Source organism: Phyllobates terribilis, unplaced genomic scaffold, assembly GCF_046119375.1.
Source record: "Phyllobates terribilis strain yellow unplaced genomic scaffold, ASM4611937v1 Scaffold_2__4_contigs__length_985480577, whole genome shotgun sequence".
Taxonomy (NCBI): domain Eukaryota; kingdom Metazoa; phylum Chordata; class Amphibia; order Anura; family Dendrobatidae; genus Phyllobates; species Phyllobates terribilis.
In genome coordinates this window covers 388,111,084-388,137,806 of record NW_027362762.1, presented here as the reverse complement: position 1 = coordinate 388,137,806, position 26,723 = coordinate 388,111,084, and the positions used below count along the sequence as shown (strand labels likewise).

General features: G+C 40.3%; 1 protein-coding gene across 2 annotated transcripts in view; it reads right to left on the bottom strand.

Moving 5' to 3' along the window:
• Positions 1-26,723, bottom strand: part of SH3RF3 (SH3 domain containing ring finger 3) — a 661,819-nt gene that overhangs the window by 171,975 nt on the left and 463,121 nt on the right. For both annotated transcript variants that reach the window (XM_073664834.1, XM_073664836.1), the window contains one exon: positions 7,481-7,590. In XM_073664834.1, the coding sequence (XP_073520935.1) occupies positions 7,481-7,590 (110 nt within the window). The remainder of the gene's footprint in view (positions 1-7,480; positions 7,591-26,723) is intronic.

Below are 26,723 nucleotides of genomic sequence, written 5' to 3'. Positions count from 1 at the left end.
AAACCTGCGGCACAGAGCACAGGCAGACGGGGCCGAGATGAAGCAAAGCGCGCTCTATGCGAGCTCTATGTGAGCGGCGCTTTGCGCATGCCCGGGAAGTCAGGGAGCACCGTGCACGTCACAGGGCCTGTCACAGGGCCCTGTAACATGCAGGGGAGGGGGGATATGCTAATTAAGCAGAGAGTCGGGGATTTAGGGGAATAATAAGCATATAGGGGGGGATTGCTTGGCGTCCCCCAGATGCCAAGCCTGTGGAAAAAAGAATTGATTAAAGTGCTTTTCTCTGCAATCAGACCTCTGATATGAGCCATACAGGTATGTATAGATTTACTTTTCTATACCCTGTATGGCCATAGTAGAGGTCTGATATTGCCCAGGGGGTGACAGATTCCCTTTAAATTAAAACAAAGCAATTATTTTTCTACGTCCATATTGTGCAGCATAATCTAATAGCAATGAATATTGTAAATTACATTTAACTTGTGTGTACTGTATTATTTGATTTGCCATTTCTTATTTGTCTACCATGTTTATTCTTCTTTCCTCTCTGATATTATTCCTTTAATAAAGACTACATCTCCATTGATGCCTCTGGCTTTGTGGAGAGGGTGAATTCTCATCACATTGCACTTGCGCACACCTGAGTCCTATCTTAGGGCATTAGTGATAAATCAGAACTGCTGACAAGTATGTTTTCTATATAATGCAGCTTCAGCCAGTCACACCTGTCTCCTGCTTGTGATAGGCTACTCTGTGAGCTCTTACAAGCAGGAGTAGAGAAGATAGTGTGAAGCTGTGTAAGGGGAGTGTTACAGTACTGCAGCTAATTATCATATGGGCTCACCTACTATATCACTACACTCTTTAGTTGCCTGAGGAGCACACAGAAGAACAAGAGTTGGGTGAAGAGGGGTGGAATCTGAGGGCTGCCAAAGGAATTTGCTAGAATTTAATAGGTGATTGTGTGATTTGATAGTTCACAAAAAGAGGATGACTTTCTGTCTACACAGGACAGTGTATACTAGATAGGTGGTCAGCATTGATCTAGTGATGACTAGTGATAAGCGAGCGTGCTCGCCACTGCTCGATACTCAGTAAAGCATTGGGGTGCTCGGGTATGCTCGTTGCTTGATCGAGTATCGCGGGTGCTCGAGCGCCATACTCCAGTCCACACCCCGCATGTGTTGCGGCTGTTAGACAACCAATAAACATGTGGGGATTGCCTGCCATACATGGTAATACCTTAGCCATGTTGTCTACTGGCATTACTAAGATTGACCGGCCGTATCGCATCATCATGTCTTATATCAGACCTGGTGACGCGATGCTTGGGACACTCTCCTCTGGAAGCAGTTCAGGGAGAGTTGATCTAGGAGGGAGAGCTTATACAGTTTATATTAGAGCAGGCATATAGGCAGTGTTTAATTGCTATTGCGTACTTGTATACCGCTGCTGCACCATTAAAACAAAAGTCCATTTCAGGGCTAAATATTGTTCTTTCTCTAGTAAAACTGCTGTTACCTGCGTTCAGTGTAGGGATAGCTGGAGGTGGAGGGATAGCTCTGGATTAGAGGTATATAGACAGGGTTTATTGCCTTATAGTCCTTCTATAGGTATACTGCTGCTGCAACCTAAAAACAAAAGTCCTTTACAGGGCTACATATTTTCCTTTCCCTATTAATACCGGAAAGTTTGCAGGCATATATTATATATCTAATTTAAAATGTGCAAGGCGTGCGGTAAGGGACGGGAAAGTGGATGTGCTGCTGATAGTGCCGGAAGAGGCCGAAGGCCACATGAAACTGTGCCTGCGGGGGGAGTACAACAAACACGGTCCAGTCTCACTAGCCAAGAGTTTGGACCACATAATCCTCACCCTGATCCTACCTTCCTGCCACTATGCGAGTCCCAGGAGACAAGTGAACGACACTTGGACACTGCGAGAATCTCTTTACATTTCCATTTATTGATTCTGGTCTCTCGCCCTGCACATTTCAAGAGGGACATGAGGAGATCATGTGCAGTGATGCCCAAATATTTGAGTAGTCAGAAGAAGACAATGGAATGGAACTGCAATTAGTGTTTCAATAGGTGGATGATCATGAAACACAGGTGCCAACAAGTGATGTTGTTAAGTCAACAAGTCAGAAGGCCTAGAGTGCGGAATTGGAAGATGAGGTGGTGGACGATGAAGTCACTGACCCAATCTTGGAAGGTGCCATGCAGAGTAAGGACAGCAGTGCAGAGGGGGAAGGATCCGAAACAGGCACAAAGAGGCAGTGGGATGGCCAGAGGGAGAAGGCGAGCAACTGTTCATAGTGCATCCACACACGGCAAGTTGCCAGGCCAAGGGTTAGGTGTTTCCCAGTCTGGTGCTTTTTTAAAGAAAGTGTGACTGAAAAAAGAACGGTTATTTTCAACCTGTGCCATACCAAAATCAGCAGGGGCCTGACCACTATTGGCCTGACCACCACCAGCATGCTCAGGCACATGTCATCAAAGCACCAAACTAGGTGGGCCGAACACCTGGGTCCACAATTAGTATCTGCGGGTGACACCACTGCCTTTTCCCCTGTGCCAACACTGATTACTGGTTGTTCACCCTTTTCGACTAACACTACAAGGAGAACTTTCAATCACTCCTTTCTGCGGCGGAAATGACTAGTAAAATTCCAGCAAACAACACATAGGAGGGCACCATCAAATACTTGGGTGTCACGCCAGGTGTGGGAACGACTTAGTGCAACACAGAGGGGAGAGGGAAAGGGAGCCCAGACACTAGGGAAAGGGGGAAGTGGAGACCTCCTAGACTGATCTAGTGTCACCAAGTCTCAACTACCGTCCATATATTGCCTCTTCAGCAATCGCCGCACGCGTGCCTTGCCCTGTCTTTCCCTGGCGTATGACTAAGGCTAGGGATGAGAGGAGATGAGCACTAGTCAATCTCCACTAAACTCCATAGACAACAAGGGTAGACAAACAGAGGGAGAATGCTTAGCTTTAGATGACTCCAGACAAATGCGAACTCGGCCTCAACCTCCAGAGAGGACGAAGTACTGCTCTTGCTAAAGCCTTCACAAGTAGAAAAGAATATAGCCGGCACCTCCCTCTCAGACACACTAGGTATATATACCCATGGCAGGGAGCTAATTACCAGAGGGAGGTAGCCGCTCGGTCCTAGAGACAGCCTCTCATCTAAGAAGATGTCTGTAATGTCAAACGTAGAGATCTCCTGCAACCAACTGCAGGGCGACTGTCTGTCACCTCTGATACACCCGTGACATTGGGATCATTCTGTATCATATCAAAAAGAGCTAAATCAAACAAAAGAAAAAGAAGACATGCACAGAACAGGGATCACCACAAAGATAAATATTTTAAGTAGAAAGATCCACACACAATTTGTTAAAAACAATTCAAAACAGTTAAAAGGTCAAAAAACTGACTAAACAAAGTAACAGCCCACAATAAGGCTATGCCTAGCCATTCCCTCAGCCTCACAATATAAAGAAAAAAATATCTAGTATATTAATAACAGAGCCAAAAGAACTGCACTTATAATACACAATGTTATCTAATATAATCAACACCCAATATAGAGACCACCTATATCCACATAGATTTACATAAACTTTTTCCGATGCATCCAAACCAGAATACAATAAATATTTGCAGACTCCTGTGTGTTAATGATGACTATACCAAAGGTGGTTAGTTAGAATGATATAGCAGCGGTTTATTAAGATATCAGGTGAGATACATATCCCCTTGAATAGTACATAAATGGTTACTTAGTAGGCATAAGCTCCAGGTCTGCAGCCGAGTCCACTAACAAGAAAAGCATGAGAAGCTGAGTTTTTTATAAACCCTATCTTACCACTGTTGCTGCATAGTACAGAGAACGGTGCAGGTATTTACTCCTTAAAAATAGGGAAAAATGTTTTCTGAGGCCCTCCTCTACATGTCTTCCAGGGTGTATTGCAGTCCCTCCTTCTAATTTTTGGCAGCCCTTGCACTTAGTGCATAAGCTTTACCAATCTAGGAGTCCCACTCCTTCAAAATGTAGCAGCTTTTTTTGGCAGCTTTTTCACTTAGTACATAGGCTTTATGAGTCTAGGAGTCCCACTACCTAACAATTTTAACAGAGTGTGTATGAGGCCCTTCTTTATGAATAATACAGGGTGTATCGGAGTCCTTTTTTCTTCTAATTTTTGGCACTTCTTGCATTGTCTGCATACGCTTTGTGAGTTTCAGAGTCCTCCTTCATAAATGAAACAGGCTGTGTCTACCCATGTCACACACACCACATGCCCAGATAAAATAGTAAAATGTTAAAATCACATTTACTGGTAGAGACGGGCTCTGGCCAGGAGTATGGAGAACTCATACATATCCTCCGGTCCCGGCTCAGAAACTGGTGAATCCCCGCAGTGATATGGAGAGATTCATAAGTCTGCAGTCACACAGAGTGACTGCAGACTTATCGGTTTGGACCGGACAACCCCTTTAAGCACTGTAAATTCCTTGTAAATGCCTTGTCTGCAAGCATATACCATAAATGATCACATAGGGGCATTTGTAGATTTATACTGTAAGCTATGCTTGTGAAGGAGGGAATTTTGGGATTTTTGGAAACAAAGTTTTTCTATTCTTGCAACTTTCCATTATCCCTCGAGTACATGCACATGGGAAAGAAAAACAGCAGTCACCCATACATATTAAATGGGAAACAGTTGGGGAAATCTGACATGGAGAAGGACCTGGGCGTCTTGGTTAACAGCAAATTAAATTGGAGTGCCCAGTGTCAGGCAGCAGCTGCGAAGGCAAATAGAGTCATGGCATGCATCAGAAGAGGAATAGGGGCATATGATGAGAACATTGTTCTTTCTCTGTATAAAGCGCTGGTAAGGCCGCACTTAGAATATTGTGCACAGTTCTGGGCTCCGGTGCTCAGGAAAGACATATTGGAGCTAGAGAGGGTACAAAGGAGGGCGACTAAGGTAATAAAGAGAATGGAGGGACTAGAATACCCAGAGAGGTTGTCAAAATTAGGCCTATTTACGTTGGAAAAGAGAAGGCTTAGGGGAGACCTCATAAACATGTAGAAATACATCAGGGGGCAGTACAGAGATCTCTCCCATGACCTGTTTATACCAAGGATGGTGACAAAGACGAGGGGGCACACTATGCATCTGGAGGAAAGGAGGTTCCTGCACCAGCATAGAAGGGGATTCTTTACGGTCAGAGCCGTGAGACTCTGGAACTTTCTGGGAGAGGAAGTGGTGATGTCCAACTCACTTAATGAGTTCAAGAGAGGCCTGGACGCCTTTCTTGAGAACAATAAAATTACATCTTATGCTTAGTTAATTAATCAAGGGATTTAATCTGACTGCCAGATTGGAGTCGGGAAGTGAATTTTTCCTCAATGATGTAAATTGGCCTATACCGAATGGGTTTTTTTTTGCCTTCCCCTGGATCAACGCTGCGGAATAGCTGCAGTGCACAAGAAATAGGCTGAACTGGAAGGACGCTTGTCTTTTTTTGGCCTTATAAACTATGAAACTATGAAACTATGGAACTTTCACCAAATTGTACATACTGAACTTTACACACAATGTAATTGTGGCTGAAGAGTGGAATAAAACGTTTTTTGTTTGTTTTTATTTATGCCTTTCCGTAGCGAAGATATTAGAAATCAAAGTACTTGGCACTTGGTGAGCTAACTTTGGTTAAGTCTAAGTGAGTGTTTTCACTTCTTCTCCTTGTATGAGTTGCTATTTGATAACACCCACTTGGACTGTGTTAACTCATTATGTGCCAAATACTTTGATTGTCAATATCTCCACAACGGAGAGGTGAATTTAAAAAGAACAAAAACGTATTATTCCGCTCTGCAGCCACTATTACATGCATCAAGGTTAACATGAAAAATGTGGCGAAAGGCCCTCTTTAACACCCCTGCCAACCTCACCTGACACCTTTTTTAAGATCTTTGTTTGGAAATATTTTCTTTTTTAACTGGAAAACACTAAAACTCAAAGAGAGCTAATACTTCTCATAGCATCAGTCACAATTGTATATCCGTTAAGATTTCTTTAAAGATAAAAATACATTGAAAGGAGCTTAGAAAAGTATAAATTGCCAAACTGAGTAATACTCACTTTACAAATTCGAATTGCTTATGTTGAGCTACTCTCCCGGTCCTCCCACTGGCCTCTGTATCCTGGCCTTCAGCAATGAGGTTTCGTCATAGAACATGGGACCTCTGCAGCTAATTATTTGCTGCAGAGGTGAACTTAGTGGTGTTCACTGCGGTGAGTAAATAGTTATGGCAGCCACACATCCATGTTCAAACAGCATCGCTGAAGGATGCAGGAACCAATGGAGGATCCAGTAAGCCTTGGCACAGAAGGGGCAAGTTTGTAGTTTTAAACCATTCTAAGCTGGGTATATGGTATAAAATTATTAAACACATGATAGGAATAGTCTGCGACAAGTTAGACTGGAACTGTCACCAGTTTTAGCAAGTTAAAGTGGTCACATCATGGAATAGTGGCTGAAGTGCTGAATAAAATGACATTTTATTTTTTTCATTTCTCATATATGCCGAGTTTTGCTAAGATCATGGAAACGTTAGCAGAGATTCATCTTTGGGGGGCATTTACTTTTTCCCCTGCATGACAACACTCAATCATAAGCAACAGACATATAGGAAGAAAAAACGACCTGCCTGGCTTTCTCTGTGTGAAACACACAGTCCTGCTCTCCTAGCTGTTCTCACTGCTAGCATCTACTGTGATTACAAGTAGAGAAGTCATATTACATTGTCATTACAAGTTCAGTTCTCTTCTTACAGCACTCTCACAACCAACTCTGTTCTATTCTCCCTACCACTACACTGACTGCCATGAGATGAAAGTTGCAAGAAGTGAATGTAATGACACACAGCTCTGCTCTATTCCCCTACTTCACTTGTAATCACATTATGTGACGGTAGTGAGATCAGCGCAGTGAGCAAAGTTGTGTGTCATTACATATCTCAAACAGTGAGAGACAGTTCTGACTATCTCTGGGGGCATGTTGCTTTTTTCCCTTGCATGGTGCTCTCTTGCTTATTATTGGTTAACGTCATGCAGAGAAAAAAATAACTGTTCCCAAATGCAAATCTCTGCTAATGGTCCCTTGGTCTTGCCGAAAAATAGCATAGAAATATTACTAGTTGATATCTCCACAACAGAGATGAGATATTAAAAAATACAATTATGTTTTATTCAGCTCTGCAGCCGCTGTTCCTTGAAGTGGCGAGTTTAACTTATGCTGACACTTGTGAAAGGTGTTAAATACTATTTTCTGTTTTTCATTCACATAAAGAACTTTTACTATACAAACTCATCTGTCATCTACCTACAGAGAATAAACACTGATTTCCATTTTGAATGAGTGAACATGAATACATACAACATATAATATTTCCACTTACACATTGAGAGGTATTTGAACTTTTGGTGAATTTGTTTGTTCTCCATTGAGTGTGCCTGTTTTTGGACTAGCAGCACCAGCAGCAGCCGCAGTGCCAAATGTAGAAGAGTCCTACAGAAAAAGAACATAAGGGATGACGTTAGCAGGAAGGAGCTATTAGAAGAGGTAATCTGAGGACCTGTTGTGACAGATGCAAATTCATTTATTTCCCATAGTTTATATAACTTTAACATACTCAACACATTGGCGAATACAGTATGTAATATACCATCAATAATATAACGAATATGCAACCCTATATAGCAGAAAACAGACTCAGTCTAAAGCTTATAAGTGTGATAAAAGTAAACACAATTCCAATACTCCATTCTTCCCAAAGGTGCAATCTATGGAAAAAGGGGTGGTCCAAAGGAGAAAGTAAATTTTATCTAAATCCCTATCTATTTGATGCCATAATCTAAGCTATTTTCTAATATACTTTCTTTAAGAATTCCCTACTGTTTCCCTTTAATGCTAACATGATCTTGTTTAAAGGGATGGATCAATATTAGTACTCAAGTGACTGGCCCCCTGAATTCTCATTTAGTTGGTGGGGAGGATATATGAGACACCATTCACTTTAGTATAATTAGTGTATTTTTACTTATTCAATAGCTGCTAATCTCTTTATGAAGGTAATGGAGACAATAACACAAACTATCATGGAAAACCATATGAAAAACACATAGAAATTAGATGCAGACATCACATAACTGCCGGCTGCCTTTATATATGCCCTTTTTATATCAGATGCAAAAGTTAAAGTATCAAAACTTTTTCAAGCAATTTGAAAAATGATCTAATTTCAAAAGAAATGAAGATAAATCAGAAGCACTGATCATGAAAATAAACCAGAAACAAGTATCTTTTTTGAAACTCCCTAAATGCATCACATTTTTAAGCACAAATTTGTGCAGTTATTGATTGGACTTGTTTTTAGGACATTACTCGTTGTATCGCCCACTATTAAGAATGTGTTACATTCTCAATCAGCTTCCTTCATCTACTGAATAGGCAGAAAAACCCTAGTGAAAGGTTTAAGCCATCCTAAATTGAATTACTTTTTCCACATGTCCTTATACAGGTCCTTTCAATCTTTCTTCACATAGCCAAAAATCATACATTACATATAGAATAAATGCCACCAAATTAAACTCCTTAACACCAGCATTATCTAAGACTCTAGGCAAAATGGCTATACCAACCTATACCTTTACGATGATGAGGTGCTCTTAGCTCAATCACCAGACCCAAATAAATTACATCCATGTATCAGTTATTGCTTTAAAGGAATACACTTTTGAAACCATCTTATATATCATTAAAGCGCACCTGTCAGCAGGATTGTGCTCAGTAAACCACATACACTGTCAGGCGGGCGCCGTTACACTGATTAAAATGATACCTTGCTTGATGAAATCCGTCCTGTGGTTCTTTTATAATCTTTACTTTCAGTTTGGAGATAATGATATGCTCGTGCTCCGGGGCGGCCTTTGGGGAGGGCTTTATCTTGGGCTCTGCTTACATATTCATCAGTATGGCTTCTGACAGGTCACTGTGCCTTCACTGACCTGCCTCCTATAAATACTGAATATGTAATTCTGTGGTACAAATCCTGAAATTTACATGCAGCAAAATGGCCGGCAGCGCCATATTGCTGTAGGCAAAATTAATTTTCCTCCATCAAAATGGCGCAGATAGCGGCGCTTGCACAGTAGCATATATCGGCAAGCAACAGATATATCGGCAAGTAACACTCTGCGCAGGCAGGGGCACCATTTTGCTGGATGAAAAAAAATTTGGCTGCAGCAATATGGCGCCACCGGCCGCGCAATAGCATATCTCAGCAAACAAGAGATGCTACTGCGCATGTGCGGGCGCCATTTTGCTGCATGTAAATTTCAAGATTTCTACTACAATTACACAGGCAGTATTTAAAATAGGAGGCAGCTCACTGAAGGCACAGTCACCTGTCAGAAGCCATACAGCTGAATAAACAAGCAGAGCACAAGATAAAGCCCTCCCCAAAGCCCGCCCCTAAGCAGGAGCATATCATTATCTCAGGAATAAAAATAAAGATTAAAAAAGAACCACTGACGGATTTCATCAAGGAAGGTAGCATTTTAATCAGTGTAATGTCACCCACCTGACAGTATATGTGGTTTACTGAGCACAAAACTGCTGACAGGTGCGCTATAATGATATCTGAACACAAGTCTTTCAGAAAGCGAAATACAAAGCATATAACAATCCTATCATTGGCCTTCGCACTGTATAAGGAAGCAGAATAACAAGCAAATTTAGATTATGCTGGTATACCTTGTCTGTCTCAAAAATGTCATCCTTATATCACAAAGTCATGCTGACGATGTAACCTAGACAAGAGGACACATCTACATGTATGGTGGTCCTGTTCCTTCCTTAAAATTTTTTGGGACTTGGTCTTTGACCTCTTATCTAAAATCTGCCAGATACCTAGACAATTGTCATTACAAACTATCTCAATGTGAAGATATTTCTGATCCATCTAATAGCAGGTACTAAACTGCTAAGTGCCCAATACCCAATTGCTCACCAGGCAGCTATCTTTCCCAACTCCTCTATACACAAGAGCACTTGTTCTGCCACATGCTCCTCTGTTCCTTTTGAGAGAGACGATAACATACTCCTCAGATGGTGGCTTATCTCGCCAAGGATAAAAAGATAGGCAATCAAAAATCAGACATGCGGGATCCTTATCTCTCCCAACTTCATCTTTCAGGAAAGTCAGGAGCATCTTATAGACATTAGACTGTTGGCGAGATTGCCAATATTGTCCGGTTTGGCTGATGTTAGTTCATTGTTTATGAGGGCCTTTATTACCACCTTTTTAGAGATCTGCACAAAGTCTGAAAGGCATATTTTCAAGTTACGCCCCATTCATCCCTGGGGATCAGACTGATGGGACCCCCACGATCTTGAGAACTTGGGCTTTGAAGAGCCACTTATGAATGAGGAGGTGGTCAATCATGCACATTACTGCTCCATCCATTCTTAAAGGGACCACCGGAGATAGGCGTTGTGCTCATCTTTGACACTGCTACTAGAGTGGATAGGAGATAACTTCCAAACTTGAGAATATCCCTTTAAGTTGAACAATGGTTAAACTACATAATACCTCTATACAACCCCACTGTTCAATCTCAGCATCCTAATGTTCCTGTGATTTACAAGCTTACTTTGCTACACGTTACCAATGGAATAAACATTAACATTAAGCAACTTCAGCAACACCACCGCTCCCTCTCACCCCACCATTTGCTATTTATTCTCTTAAGAAAAATGTTATTGAATGATCAATAATCAAACTATATAGGCATTTAGTGGGCACATTTATTGAGCCCAACACTTGCGACTCCTCTGAACACCTTAACATTGAACTGTCATTTTTTTGTGTTATACTGGACTTTGAACAATATTGGCTTTGTTATCATTCACATTCTGTCTGTCGAAGTTCTGTTTCTGTGTACTTATGTTTCAATAGAAAAGAACATTGAAATGAAGAGAACATAGAAATAAAGCAAAAATGACTGATATTTTTACCATCACTGCCCTCTTTGCGCTATTACAATATTGACAACAGTCATCTCTGGCCAGATTTATATCTGTGGCACATTCTAATATTCTTTCCACTTTTTAATGATTAACTTTACTGCTTTCCAAGAAATATTCAGTGACTTCATCTTCTAGCTCCAGTTTTTCAATAACATTGTCACAGAGTTTTCTTGAGTGTTTTTTTCTTCATTATATCAATTATCTAAGGAAACAGACTCACGAACGGGTAGAACTTGGAAATATAGTTTACATTACAATTATATCTTAACTACAAGTTACATATCTGTGCCATGGTTTCATCTCACTCTAGTGGTATAGTAAGTATAAAAGGGGTCTAATGGATATATACAGTGGGGGAAAAAAGTATTCAGTCAGCCACCAATTGAGAAAGTTCTCCCACTTAAAAAGATGAGCGAGGCCTGTAATTGACATCATAGGTAGACCTCAACTATGAGAGACAAAATGAGAAAACAAATCCTGAAAATCACATTGTCTGGTTTGGAAAGAAATTTTTTTCAAATTTTGGTGGAAAATAAGTATTTGGTCACCTACAAACAAGCAAGATTTCTGGCTCTCACAGACCTGTAACTTCTTCTTTAAGAGGCTCCTCTGTCCTCCACTCATTACCTATAGTACTGGCACCTGTTTGAACTTGTTATCAGTAGAAAAAACACCTGTCCGCAACCTCACTCATTCTCCACGGGGCTCCCGTGCTGTTGTTGTGACACGTGCCCCAGGACCCCCAATCAGAGCTGGCGTCACTGTCCCCGCCTCCTGTCGAATTGAACATGAACAGGAAGTCAGAGATCAGTGGCAGCCAGGACTTCCTCTTCATGTTTGATTTGTCCAAAGGTGGGGACAGTGATGCCAGTGCTGATTGGGTGCTGGGGTCACGTGTCACAACAACAGCACGGGAGCCCTGAGGAGAATGAGCGGACAATCCCTTTAATCATGATTAAGAATCATACGGCAACGGAAACGTGTAGATGTCAGTAGCAGGCGTGTTTTAACCATGTTGTCCATTTGTATATACTTACCTAAATAAAGAAGATTATGAGTTTATGGAGCTGGGTTTCCTTACCATTCATTGTGCATCACGTCCTGGCAGAGACCCCTCGGTGCTCCGGACTCTAAGGAGGAACTATTGGGGTGAGCGGCATCACTTTTCCTCCATCGGTAACAGAGAATGTAGGACGTTAAATGAGCAGGAGTAGCATATGAATACTGCATGCTACAAATCCTTCTACACTTATGTGTCAAACAGAACCTATTCTCGTCCTACGCTATAATAGATACCTGCTATTCGGACAGTATCAGTGCATTTGTGTTGAATGTAACATGATATAGGTATAGAAAAATACAACCCGGGCATTTATGGCCTTATTCAGATATATCGCTCTCTAGATAAATGACTATGATCATTGTAGACATCAAGAAAATTGTCTGCTCCTTTTGGGAGCACAGGGGGGTTGATCTGACAATTTGTCACTGCAATGCAAGACATGTCAGCATGACTCCAAGCTCTTTTTTGAAACTCCAGCAATCCCATGTTGCCACAAGGGACATCAGCTTGTTAACAGTTTCTCTGCAGGCTCAGTAAAGCTTCTCTACTGGAACTTAAATGGGAAGTAGAGAGCAGTCAAACACCTCATTAGTGTGTCTGCTCCAGCACTCTGTGGCTAGTGGTCCTGAGCTGGATGGTGAGCAACCTTAGCTTGGCTTATCTGCTGGCTATGGGGTTACAGGTCACTTCAGACACCATGAAACGCAAAAATCTTATTATACACAGGATTAGATATTACTGGCATATTAATACAATGTAATTAAATTGCATACTAGATCCAGCCAGTACAGCACAGAGAAAGAAAATGAATTTTCAGCCAACTTCGCACACTTGCTAAAAACTAATTTGAAGTTCTAATAAGCCACTCCATTAGGCTAGAATATGAATAGCAATTCAATATTAAAGACCTTTTTCAGGCATCTGTATAACTCCAATAACTATACATGGTAGGCTTAGGAATTAATACTTCTCACGAAATCACTGTCGGAGAACACATAGGGGAACACTTATTAAATGAATCAAAACATTGCTAGAGATGTGCCTAATTTATTAAAAGGTGCACACGTCTTATGAGATTCAGTGCATGTTATGTAACCTGCGCACCAAAACTTCTTGATTTCCGTTATAATTTAAGCCAATTTCCAATGTAAATTATAGTTTGTTTATTAGTCAATGGGTGATTCTTAGCTGCCAAGCACCAACCACTTTTTAGAAAAGTAGTAAGGGCTGTGGAAAGAGGATGAAAAGATGCTAATTTGTTGTGCAAGTTATGACTTAATGTTTTTTAATGTCAGAAAACTGGTGCAGAGTCATTAATAATGGCCCAACGAATGCTTTATGATACCCTATACTCTGAACTTCATATTTGACAGAGCCAAGCAGCAAATTGCATTCTGCATAGCATAGTTTGCATAGTTTATGTATGAACCATGTTTTCATCATTAAAGAGAAATTAATCTGACTATAATTTAATGTGTAAAGTACTTTTCCCATGGTGGATTAACTGCTAGAACCACCCCCAATGTCTTCAGCCTATATTGCTTCATTATTACACAATTGTCTCACAAACGGGAAAAGTTTATTTTTTCTTCATTTAATTACTATACAATATCTACTGCAAAGATCCTGTTTCGTTGAATATCATCCAATATTGGTACACTAATACCTGACGAATTAGGCAGTCCACTGCTATATATTCATGCTTGAAATATGAAAGGTTTGTAACTTTTTTCTTACACTAAAAACTCAATAAAAGAAAGAGGACTGCACTTCCAAAAATGCAAATCATTAATAGTAGAAGATTTCAGCTCTGAAGCTGCAAAATTACTAATGCGGCTTTTGATTATAATAAAGACTGTAGCACTGTGTAAAGGAGAAAATTGTATTTAGTTTTTATAGAGATTTTATCTATCTATACATTATAAAGTGTTATTCAAAGGACCAAAACTGTGGAATAATTCAATCAAGAAGAGGAATCTTAAGTGTCAAATCTCTTGAACACCAGATAAATGCAGAAACATATACAACACATGAATTGATAAGCCAAGGACAAACCAACAAATTACCAAGAAATATATATCTTTGTTTGAGTTTTCCTCCAGCTCCCTATGAAATATACACATTTTATAGCTAATGCACTTCAGAAATTATTAAACCTTCACATCACCAAATCAAGTGCTAAATATACAAGTGCACAAATCTGATGTATTCGTAGGATGAGAGGGCAAAACTTCACTAGAATGTAAAATATTACATGATATATTCCCAATTCCCCAATCCCATCTCCCAGCAACTGCAACATGTCAGACTCTAGATAAAACAGTCTCATTCATGGCGAGTGAGCTATAAACACACATTATGCCACTTTGCTACACATATCAAGAACTGCATATTCTATATGTAAATTGATAATGGATCTTCTTGGAGAAACATTATTTCAAGATCTACAACTGCTTGCAGCTTCATAAGGTAAAAGGTTGAGATGATCATTATTCGGCCATTCAGCACCAGCAAGAAAAAGATGGCTTGCTTAACATATTCATCAGTTTAATAAAGAGTGCTCACTGACACGCAATGTACAATTTTGTTTAATGAGATCATGCCATCAATTAGATGGGAATTTTAGACTATGTCCTCTGCAAGACATAAATATTTAACTTCCAGTAAAATACGTAGCACTCACTAAGTAAGCAGCAACATAACAACTCTTCTCCATTCCAATATATTTCTAACCTGATGTCTGTATCATACTGAGAGATGGCTTAGTAATGTCTAAACTATGGGATCATGCTCCAAAATATGAGTAAACATTATTACTTAAAGCAATTGCTTGTCTCCAAATGCCTCCTTCTTCCTCAATGCCCTTATGTTGAATATACCCTTGAGATGTTATTCCTTTCCCTTCAGATAGTAAACTCACATGTTACAGATGTCTCTGTCGTACAGCCTGCACTTTGTATTCTTAATAAAGAAGCATCAACATTTTAATCCTATTAATATATTGCAATCACCATATTATATAGCACTGTGTACTTACAATTGCTCATTTTTCCTTTCTACACAGCTAATTTTTCTCATTTCTCGGCTCTATGTAGAAACAGGAAGTCTCTTGTCCCAGCATTAATAAATTTCCTCTTTAATTTCTGACCCAGCTGCTCCTCTTCCCCCCCGCCAGGGACTTTTGCAGTGACTTATGACTCATACAGGGAAAATTGATCTCCTGTTTCTACATAGAGCTTAGAAAAATTCAGGTAGTCAGTTTTTAATCATGGGATGTCATATACTTAATGGAAAACAGAAGAATGAGCTTGGTCGAAGGGCAAAATGAGCAATTTTAAGTGCACACTGCCATATAATATGATTGCAATATATTAAGAGGATATCCATTTTGATGGGAGTGATTCTTTAACATCATGAGTATTTTATAACCTATAACTATTGGATCTATTACAATCCACCTGTGGATTCGACCAGTTCTGTGTGCGGTATAAATCCACTACGTCTGGTCTTTTTTATTTATAAGGTCATGAAATTCCTAGTACATTGTCCTATACATAATGTACGGTAGCATTTCATAAACTTTTTGTGATTCATGAATCAAATGCTTTATTGCACATAATTCATCAAAAGCAATTACTGATAGCTGACTACTAAAATTGTAACTATACTACTATTGCACATATTTAAATGGTCATTCTCCTTTTTAAGATGGGTAAAAATTTAAAGCACTTTTAAAAACAAGCAAGTTTGCTATTTAGCTTTTATTAAAATTACTCTCCATTCTCCAGATATCATGCATTCTTTATTTTATTTACTGCTTGTTGTCACGGGAAATGTGAGCAGCGCTTACAAGCTCTTTGGCCCTGAACTTGCCGGCAGATCGAGATGGACTGGAGGACCTGCACTGACGTCATAGTCATGTGACGGGTTACGCGATGCTGACGTCAGCAGGTCCTTCAGTGTACCGCAATCTGCCGGCAGCCAGGACGGTGAAGCAAGACCCCGGGGGCCATCGGAAGGTAAGTATAGATTTATTTTTTTATTTTTAACCATTCTTTGGGGTCACACTATATAAATCCATGCCTTTTGCATGGATTTATATAGTGTGACCAAGTTGACAAGCACTTTCCAAGTGATGCTAAAATCGCTTGGAAAGCGCTTGTCAACCGCATGCGGAAATGCATGTGAAGAACGCTTCACATCCGCTTGTCCCTGGCAGGAAAACGCATGTACAATCCGCATGCATTTTTTCTGCCAGGGGAGATGCAGAAACGCTCAGGAAAAATCCGGAGCATTTCTGCATCGTGGGCACATAGCCTTAGTGTACATGTATTTAGCTTATAATTCAATAAATTGAAGAAAAAATGGAGTGGGGTCCCCCTACTTTTTCTTTATCAGCAGAGGGAAAGTCGACAGCTGGGGGCTAATGTTTATAGCCTGGGAAGGGGGTAATAAACATGGAGCTTCCCAGGCTATTAATATCAACTCACAGCTGTATATTTAGCCATTACAGGTTATTAAAATGGGGGACCCCAAAAAAAAATTACGTGGGGCCCCCCTATATTTAATAACCAGCAAAGGCTAAGCAGACAGCTGTGGGCTGATATTACTAGGCTAGGAAGGGGCCATGGATATTGGCCCCCTCCCAGACTAAGAACATCAGCTTTCAGCCACCCCAGAAATGGCGCATCCATAAGATGCGCCAATTCTGGTGCTTAACTTCTGCTCTTCCCACTTACCCTGGTGCGGTGGCAAGTGGGGTAATAGTATTGGGGTTGATGTCAGCTTTGTATTGTCAGCAGATATCAAGCCCAGGGGTTAGTAATGGAGAGGTATCTATAAGAAGCCCCCATTACTAACCCCATAGTCATATTGTAAAAAATACATAGCCAGAATAAAGTCCTTTCATTGAAAAAAAGACACAGACTACTTTATTTTAAATAGACACTCCCCCTCTTTTACCCATTCATTATTGTAAAATGCAAAATAATAAAACACCATATTCCTCACCTGTCCGGCAATAATCCATTTGTCCCTTGACGAGTTCAACTCTGCTACATCTAGATGCCTTGCTGAACGGTCTCTTAGAGAGAAGTTCACATTGGTAGGGTCCCGGTATCGAGAAACACCTTACCATGGCTACCAGGTACACATGAAATGGCTAATTTATGCGCTAAGATTTCTCACTTATTTCTCTTTTCTAGAACAGTAATGCTATTCAAATTTCATATATTTCATGTTCGCATACTTAGCGCTGCATAGTGCTACTTTATTTGTTAGTTGTATATGGAGGTAGCTACTCCTAGTAATCACCTGTACACATCTATTTCTTGTTTTGGATGTGCCAGTCAGTTTTTTCTGTTTATATGTATAGGCTTTCTGACTGAGCACTAAGCCTCTAGGCTACAGGCAGTTTTAATTGCAGCAGGATCGTACCTTCCCATACACATACAAACTTTCGTCTCTTAGAGCGGAGTTCACATTGGTTGGGTCCTGGTATCGAGAAACGCCTTACCGCAGCTACCAGGTACACATGAATTGGCCAATTTATGCTCTAAGATTTCTCTGTTATTTCTATTTTCTATAGCAGTAATGCTATTCAAATTTTATATATTTCATGTTCGCATACTTTGTTAATTGCTGAACGGCGGCATAATGCAACCTTTCAGCCTGGCATCAAGAAGAGACACTGAGCAGCACGTGATAGCACAGCATCAGTGCCTCGCGGTGACGTGAATAAGGTGAGTGGAGTTCATAGCCGATGAGCTCCGTTCACCTCACTGACATCACCACTAGCGGCGTGAGAACTTTTATTGGATGTCACACCCCCTCCTATATTCCAGAAAAAAAGCAGGGCAATATGCATGGTCAAGCAAATTTTGCTGTTTGGTCATACCTCTCACCACTCTTTTAAGAACAGTACATAACCCAAACCATCAACACAAGAAAATAAAAGTGGGACACAGAAACACACAGGTTAGACATTTAGGTTAAACATATGCTTGCTTTGTCAATCAGGGGCTAAGTGTATTCTAGCGCTATAAAAGTACTAATACAAAAAATAATTCTCCTATACAGTGGCCACACACAAGCAAATTATCACTCTTCTGACTACACAAGAAAACACCCTCTAGAGTGACAGCTGTGTTATCGTGTTATTCATCTAGGAGACCGCTGGAGCTATCACTCAAAAACAGAGGAAAGGGACTGTGTAGGGCACATTGCAGACAGTCTGAGAAGCTTCACATAAAGGGAAAACCTCTAACATTTCCCACCAAGGACAACATCTGTAAAGCGTTTGTACATGCAGAAATTCCTGTAGCTCCTTTAATATTGCTGTAGGCCTCTTGGCAGCCTCCCAGACCAATTTTCTTCTTGTCTTTTCATCAATTTTTGAGTTCTATGTAATGTAACTTGTGCCAAATTGAAGCCACTTTTTCTTGACTGTCTTCACCATGTTCCATACTATATCTAAGGCTTTGGAAAAAATGTTATACCCTTCTCCTAAATGACAGCTTTCAACAATGAGATCCCTTTGCTGTGTTATAAGCTGGTTATGGTCTTTGTATTTTGTTGTAAAATGCAACTAAATGTAAAAAAAATACTACTAGAACAGCTTTACTTTATATAAGGTTAATCAGAATGATTGTAAATGATGGCAGCTGTGTACTGACTACTATTTAACACACCACAACCACAACCCCAGTTATAAGAGGGTGTTTTCCCCCTCAAAATGATTTCAGTTTGTTTCTCAATTGAGTTTTAGGCTATGTTAAAATGTCCAGTAATGATCCGTTAGAACGAATCCAGAAGAAATCCGTTAGGCAAAAAGTTGTGCTGACACAACTTTTAAGTCCGTTATTCACTAACCGATCTCTGCCAGATCCGTTTTTTTAACAATGGAGTCAATGAGCAAAGGATCCATTTATGCGGCATCTGTTGTCGTTTATTTCTAACGGATCCGTTAATGGCTTTTTCTTGCCGGATCCATTAGAAAAAATATGTGAGTCCAGAAAAAAGCATACTCTGGTCTAAGACAAGTGATAGAAAGCAGTTATCACCCAGTACGTTAAGTAACTATAAAGTATTAATGGCAGTGAATATAAGTGATTTATACTGTAATAGCTGACATGGTCTGTGAGTTCAGATAAGAAACTGCCACTGTGCAATTCATAATCTCTAGGTATAACTAGAATATGTAATCACACCAAGAGAGCTTCAAGGCCTGTGTAAGAGGCCACCAAGGATATATTAGCTACATATTGTTATATTGACCTTACCAAATGGGCATGATATAAAAATCCTATTTTTTAACACATAAAAGATGAGATAAGAGGGTAATAGGATAACATATCGAATTAACACAACTGAAATATGTCACGTTACAAAACAATTTTGATATTTTAAGTGCTCTTTGTTGTTTTTGCACTTGTCATGAAATATAAGCTCTCTAAACAGGTAAGTCTACAAGATCTTCATGAGGGGTAAAAACTGTGTATGCAATCTGTACTATATACACAACCCCAAACAGAAGTTTATGGGGTTGAACTCTGCTTCCATGTACCAGTAAAACATGATATTACCCCGCCTGTCAAGGTTGTCAGCAAATAAGCATTTCTTTGTCATGGATTTCAGGCACAGTTAAGTCCTAGTCATCAGCATCTTCTGTCTAGTTAGGCTAATAGAAAAAAAAAATAGGACCCTATTCTACACCCACCACTTGTCAATGGTCTACAATAATTACTGCAGCGATCATTGACCTACGAATCACAAGCAAGAAGTCTAGGCACCATTCATGAGGCATTGGTTGGGGATCTGTCATGGGGGCACTGTCCATGTTAGCGTGGCAGCTCTTAATAGGGCTTCCATTGACAGACTTAGAGCTAGCCACTCCATTTACTAGACCCCATGGGATGCCCTGGCTTTCACCATTTAACCCCTGGAAAGGGATGTGGGCTTACACAAATACTTAAAACTGTACTCTCAAGTCAATAAATTGTTTTAGTTAGACAGCAAAGAAATAAGCAAGATTGCAACTGACTTGCTTTTTCCATCTTCTGTCATTCTAATGCAATGAAAGCATTTAGTTTACATAGTGTATAGCTGGTTTCCGTGGCGCATGACCACCTGTGCCTGCTCAGACATTGCAGGAGAGAGGTTAACTCCCAATATCCCAGTCAAAACTCTCCAGTCCCATTGATTTCTATGCAGTAGTTAGCTGTTCATCTACTTCCACCTCTCTCTCAGCTTCTGAGGAGCTGCTATTATAAAACTTGCAAAATCACCAGCTGTGCAGCTTTCAGGGCAGGTCTTCTAATCACCGCTCTCATGTTCTTGCTGTCCAGACCCCTGTGCTTGTTCAAATGCCCTGTTACCTCTACACGTACATATAGTGACAGTGGCATACACTCAAGAACAGACCACTGATAGCTGAATGTGTTACAGCAGAACTTGTGCTGAGCTTTATAGTTCTATTAACCCCTTTACAACCCAAGGTGGTTTGCACATTAATGACTAGGCCAATTTTTACAATTCTGACCACTGTCACTTTATGAGGTAATTACTCTGGAACGCTTGAACGGATCCCCCTGATTCTGAGACTGTTTTTTAGTGACATATTGTACTTCATGATTGTGGTAAAATTTCTTCGATATCACTTGCGTTTATTTGTGAAAAAAACGGAAATTTGGCGAAAATGTTGAAAATTTTGCAATTTTCAAAATTTGAATTTTTATGCCCTTAAATTAGAGAGATATGTCACACAAAATAGTTAATAAATAACATTTCCCACATGTTTACTTTACATCAGCACAATTTTGGAACCAAAATTTTTTTGAGTTATGGAGCTATAAGGGTTAAAAGTTGACCAGCGATTTCTCATTTTTCCAACAAAATTTACAAAACCATTTTTCTAGGGACCACATCACATTTGAAGTCACTTTGAGAGGTCTTTATGACAGAAAATACCCAAAAGTGACACCATTCTAAAAACTGCACCCCTCAAGGTGCCCAAAACCACATTCAAGAACTTTATTAACCCTTCAGGTGCTTCACAGGAATTTTTGGAATGTGGAAGAAAAAAATGAACATTTAACTTTTTTCACAAAAATGTTACTTTAGACCCAATTTTTTTATTTTCGCAGGGGTAACAGGAAAACATAGACCACAAAATTTGTTGTGCAATTTACCCTGGGCAAGCAGATACCCCATATGTGGGGAAAAAACACTGTTTGGGCGCACGGCAGGGCTCGGAAGGGAAGGAGCACCATTTGAATTTTCGATTGTAAAATTTGCTTGAATAATTAGCGGACGCCATGTTGCGTTTGGAGAGCCCCTGATGTGCCTAAACAGTGGAAACCCCCTACAAGTGACCCCATTTTGGAAACTAGACCCCCCTGGGAACTTATCTAGATGGGTGGTGAGCATTTTCAACCCCCAGGTGCTTCACAAATTAATCCGTAAAAATGAAAAAGTATTTTTTTTCCACTTTTTCATTTTTATGAATCAATTTGTGAAGCACCTGGGGGTTCCAAGTGCTCACTATGCATCTAGATAGGTGCCTTTGGGGGTCTAGTTTCCAAAATGGGGTCACTTGTGGGGGAGCTCCAATGTTTAGGCACACAGGGGCTCTCCAAATGCGACATGGTGTCCGCTAACAAATTGAATGGAAAATCGGCTCGAATTGTTAGCGGACACCATGTTGCGTTTGGAGAGCCCCTGTGTGCCTAAACATTGGAGCTCCCCCACAAGTGACCCCATTTAGAAACTAGACCCCCCAAGGCACCTATCTAGATGCATAGTGAGCACTTAGAACCCCCATGTGCTTCACAAATTGATTCTTAAAAATGAAAAAGTATTTTTTTTCCACTTTTTCATTTTTACGAATCAATTTGTGAAGCACCTGGGGGTTCTACGTGCTCACTATGCATCTAGATAGGTGCCTTGGGGGGTCTAGTTTCCAAAATGGGGTCACTTGTGGGGGAGCTCCAATGTTTAGGCACACAGGGGCTCTCCAAACGCAACATGGTGTCCGCTAACAATTTGAGCCGATTTTCCATTCAATTTGTTAGCGGACACCATGTCGCGTTTGGAGGGCCCCTGTGTGCCTAAACAGTGGAAACACCCACAAGTGACCCCATTTTGGAAACTAGACCCCTCAAGGATTTTATCAAGGGGTATAGTGAACATTTTGAACCCAGAGGTATGACACAGAATTTGATAACATTAGGTCATCATATTGAATAAGTTGTCATTAGTCTTGAGCGCAAGTGCTCGCTACTTGAGTTTGCATCAGGTACTCAGGTATGCACCATGTACTGCGTGTGCTCGAGTGACATGCTCGAGTCCCTGCCCCGCATGTTTCACGGTTATTAGACACCTCAAAAAAAACAGGCGAGGATCGCTCGTGCATGGCAGGCAATCCCCGCAAAGTTTTTTTGGCCGTGAAGCATATGGGGCGGAGACTCGAGCATGTCACTCAAATACCCACGATACTCAATGCATACCAGAGCACCCGATGCAAACTCAAGTAGCGAGCACTTGCGCTCAACACTAGTCGCCATATCGTCATCTTTTTTTCTTACTTTTGAAAAAAATCCCAACCCCATCACAACCCTAACCCCAACCCCAGCCCTAACCCTAGCCCAACCCTAACCCTAGCACAACCCTAACCCTAGCACAACCCTAACCCGAGAGTTTATTTTTTACGCCGTTCCTCATGCGGTATAAGTGATTAGACGACTTTATTCTTCAGGTCGGTGCGATTACAGCGATACCAGAATCATATGGGGTTTTTATGACTGACAGCTGTCACACACTAAAAGACGCATTTTTTGTAAAATCTAGTTTTTGCATCGCCATATTTTGAGAGCTATAATTTTTCCATATTTTGGCTGACAGAGTCATGTGATGGCTTGTTTTTTGCGGGATGAGTTGATGTTTTTATTGGTGCCATTTTCAGGCACGTGACATTTTTTGATCGCTTTCTATTCCGATTTTTGGGAGGCAGAATAAACAAAAACCACCAATTCAGGAATTGTTTTTTTTTTTTTTTATTATTCTGTTCCGCGTGTGGTAAAAGTGATAAGGCAGCGTTATTCTTCGGGTCAGTACGTTTACAGCGGTACCACATTTATATCGTTTTTCTATGTTTTGGCGCTTTTGCACAATAAAAGATATTTTATAGAAAAAATTATTTTTTTGCATCGCTTTATTCTGAGAGCTATAACTTTTTGATTTTTCGGATGATGGAGCTGTATGGTGGCTTGTTTTTTGCGGGACAAGATGACGTTTTCAGCGGTACCATTTTTATTTATATTCGTCTTTTTGATTGCGTGTTATTCCATTTTTTGTTTGGCAGTATGATGATAAAGCATTGTTTTTTGCTTCGTTTGTTATTTTAATTTTTTACCGTGTTCACTGAAGGGGTTAACTAGTGGAGCAGTTTTATAGGTCAGGTCGTTCCGGACACGGCGATACCAAATATGTGTACTTTTATTGTTTGTTTGCTTTTTTTTCATAATAATATTTATTGATGGGTACATTATATTTTTATTTTTGGTGGATTACTTTTTTTTTTTTTTAAATATCTTTAAAAAAATTTTTTTTTTTTTTCCACTTTCTGGGAGTTATTACATTTTTTTACTTTGTCCCACTCTGGGACTTTCACTTTTTTTATTCTGATCGCCTGCATAGCATAGGGATGGAGCACAATCCCTGTGCCATGTAGGCAGTCAGCGCTGCACAGTGAGAACATTGTTTGGTCGTGCACTGCGCATGACCAAACAATGTTCCTGCTGCCTGGTGACCCGGATGTTGTCATGACGACATCGGGTCGTCATGGCAACACCCGGGAAGAAGCTGCAGACAGCGCTGGAGGCCGGAAGAGGAGGTGAGTATACCGATCACCTCCCCTTGCCACCGCAATGCTGCGATCGACTTCGATTGCAGCATTGCGGGGGTTAATGTGCCAGGAGCGATCGCGCCAGCATAGACTGTGTGCGCGCGCGATGACGTACTAATACGGGTCAGGCTCTTAAAGCCCAGGGCACAGATGCGTATTAGTACGTCATGGGCTTTAAAGGGGTTAATACTTCAGCTCTGCTACTCACCAGGAAGGAGGAGAGCCAGCCCTGCCAGAAACCAGGAAGTAAGGAGACTGTAAGGACACATCAAAGCTCTGAGCTGCTCAAGAGACAACTTGAGAATACCCCTTTAATATTTTTTTATGGTAAAAAATATTAAAACTGATAAAAAAAAGTTTTGATATTTTCAACTTTGAAACCCTAGAGTGAGCAGCTGTTCACATTTGACATGAAAATCAATTGTAGTGCTAGCTCGTATTATGATTGCTGTAAATGTAGGCAGGCAGGATCTATTCACATGTGTCTGATGTAATTCCTTTTCCTTCTAGGTGTTTGAAAAAGAAGGGGTTGATAAAGTTTAGGATAACAGTGCAGAGACATTCTGTTGGTGACTGTAATGGGATATTCATGTGTGGACATTGTTAAAAAGAAAAATTGAAAGCGTACAATGTAAGCTTTGAAGAGTTGCATAATTTTAGTGTAACTCGAGGCTGTGCCAAAATCATGCGACTTTTGGTTTTCTTACACCATTTTCGTCCAGCTCCGACAAAATGGGTGAAGCTGGGATGGGACAAGGGCTTGGTGATCGCCGCTCGTCAAATTCATGACAAGCAGCGGCATTCTTTACGCCACAAATCTTACTCCAGCAGGAGCTGGTGTAGGATTTGTGGGGAGGCACATAGAGTTGCATGGCACTTGTCCAACGTTCCCGAATCATGAAGACATGTACGCCTCTTCATGAATCAGAAGCGTCTGACTCCAGAACACATCCTCATCAAGACCGACATGAACAATGCAAGTCTTGATGGATTGGGGTCTTAGTTTTTATTATGCAATGTTCAAATAGCTCATAAAATGTCCATGACCCCCTTTTTCCTTCAAGTGCTCTTTCTTTTAATGTTCAATTCTTAAAATTCTAAACTATTAAAATATCAATTCATGAATTAAAGCAAATAAGCTACATTTCCATAAGATGCTTTTTGCCCTCCTCCCCCATCATATATCATTGCCCATGTGCTGTAAGAATAGTAAACTAAACATTTGAAGCCTCTCAAGTGCCCATGGCCCACTGGAATTCAGTGTAACAGAGCTCTAATACTGCTTGAGAATGCATCTTCCCATCCGAATGAGATATTTGATGGCTGAATTGATAAGTGTGCAAGTGCAAGACATAGCAGCAATTCCAGCAACACACTAAAAGTAATTGCTTCAGCAATAAGCTCAGTGTTATTATCATCAATAAAATCACCAGCCTGAAATCTCTAGTCTGACTTCAAAGCGAATCTAGAACTGTCTCACCGCAGGCCACTGCCACTTTCATTAATTCAGAGGGAAAATGTACTTCTATGTCTCAGATGCTTACTTACATCTTATCTCGTGCTCAGCTTTATTTATTTCTTTAGTTACATAAGTGATGCAAACGGGGCTGGCTTGTGGCGTATATGGAGGTTTGCTCCCTAGAAGTATATGATTTGGTAAATTTCTAATGACCTTTGAGACTCAGTTCAGTAATTCCCATACTCAATAAAACAAAGACGTAGGCAATCACTCTATAACGTTCTATGGAACTGTGCCTGGGAAACATTGCCATGGCGGAGGCAATTTGTCACAATCCACTACATTTTTGCATAATTTTTATACAAATGTTATTATTTTCAGTGAACAGAGCAAAAAGCTTGGAAGAAAACTAACAGGTCCGTTCCAAAAAAAGTGAAAATACAGTGTCAAGATTAAGTATATATAGATATCTACAGTTCATTCATTTAGATGACGGTTATTCAATCGTTATTGTATCTGGCATTATTAGCTTTACATACTGTATATTTGGATGTTCTGCCTTTCTTACATTATAAATTCAGCTTTGCTGAGTCCAAATAAATAAATTAGAAATTAGCTTTAAAGGGGTTTTCCCACGAATGAAAGTTGATTTTAATCAATAGATCTCGGAATAATAATAAGTTCCACAATTGGATGTGTTTAAATAAAGTGTTCCTGTGCTGAGATAGTCTTATAAATGTGCCCCTGCTGTGTACTGTGTAATGGCTGTGTCTGACGGTACAGGAACATGGTCTGATCATACCACATCTCCTGGGCAGGGGAGGACACAAAAGAGTATACAGACATTACTGCAGAGGATCACAGCTGATTCTTTATATGAGGTAAAACATTTCACTGCCTGTTTTTAAACAATATTTTACCTCACAGATAGAATCAGCTGTGATCCTCTGCTGTAGTGTCTGTATACTCTTTTGCTTCCTCCCCTGCCCAGGAGCTGTGATATGATCAGACTGTGTTCCATACACGGTCAGACACAGCCATTGATTAAAATGAACTTTTGTTCATGGGAAAACCCCTTTAACAGCTTTTCTGAACATATATGCTCATAGTTGCTTTCTTAAAAAAGCTAAAGTGATATGAGGTAGCAATGACTTAACATTCATTGTCAGCAAAAACTATATTTTAAA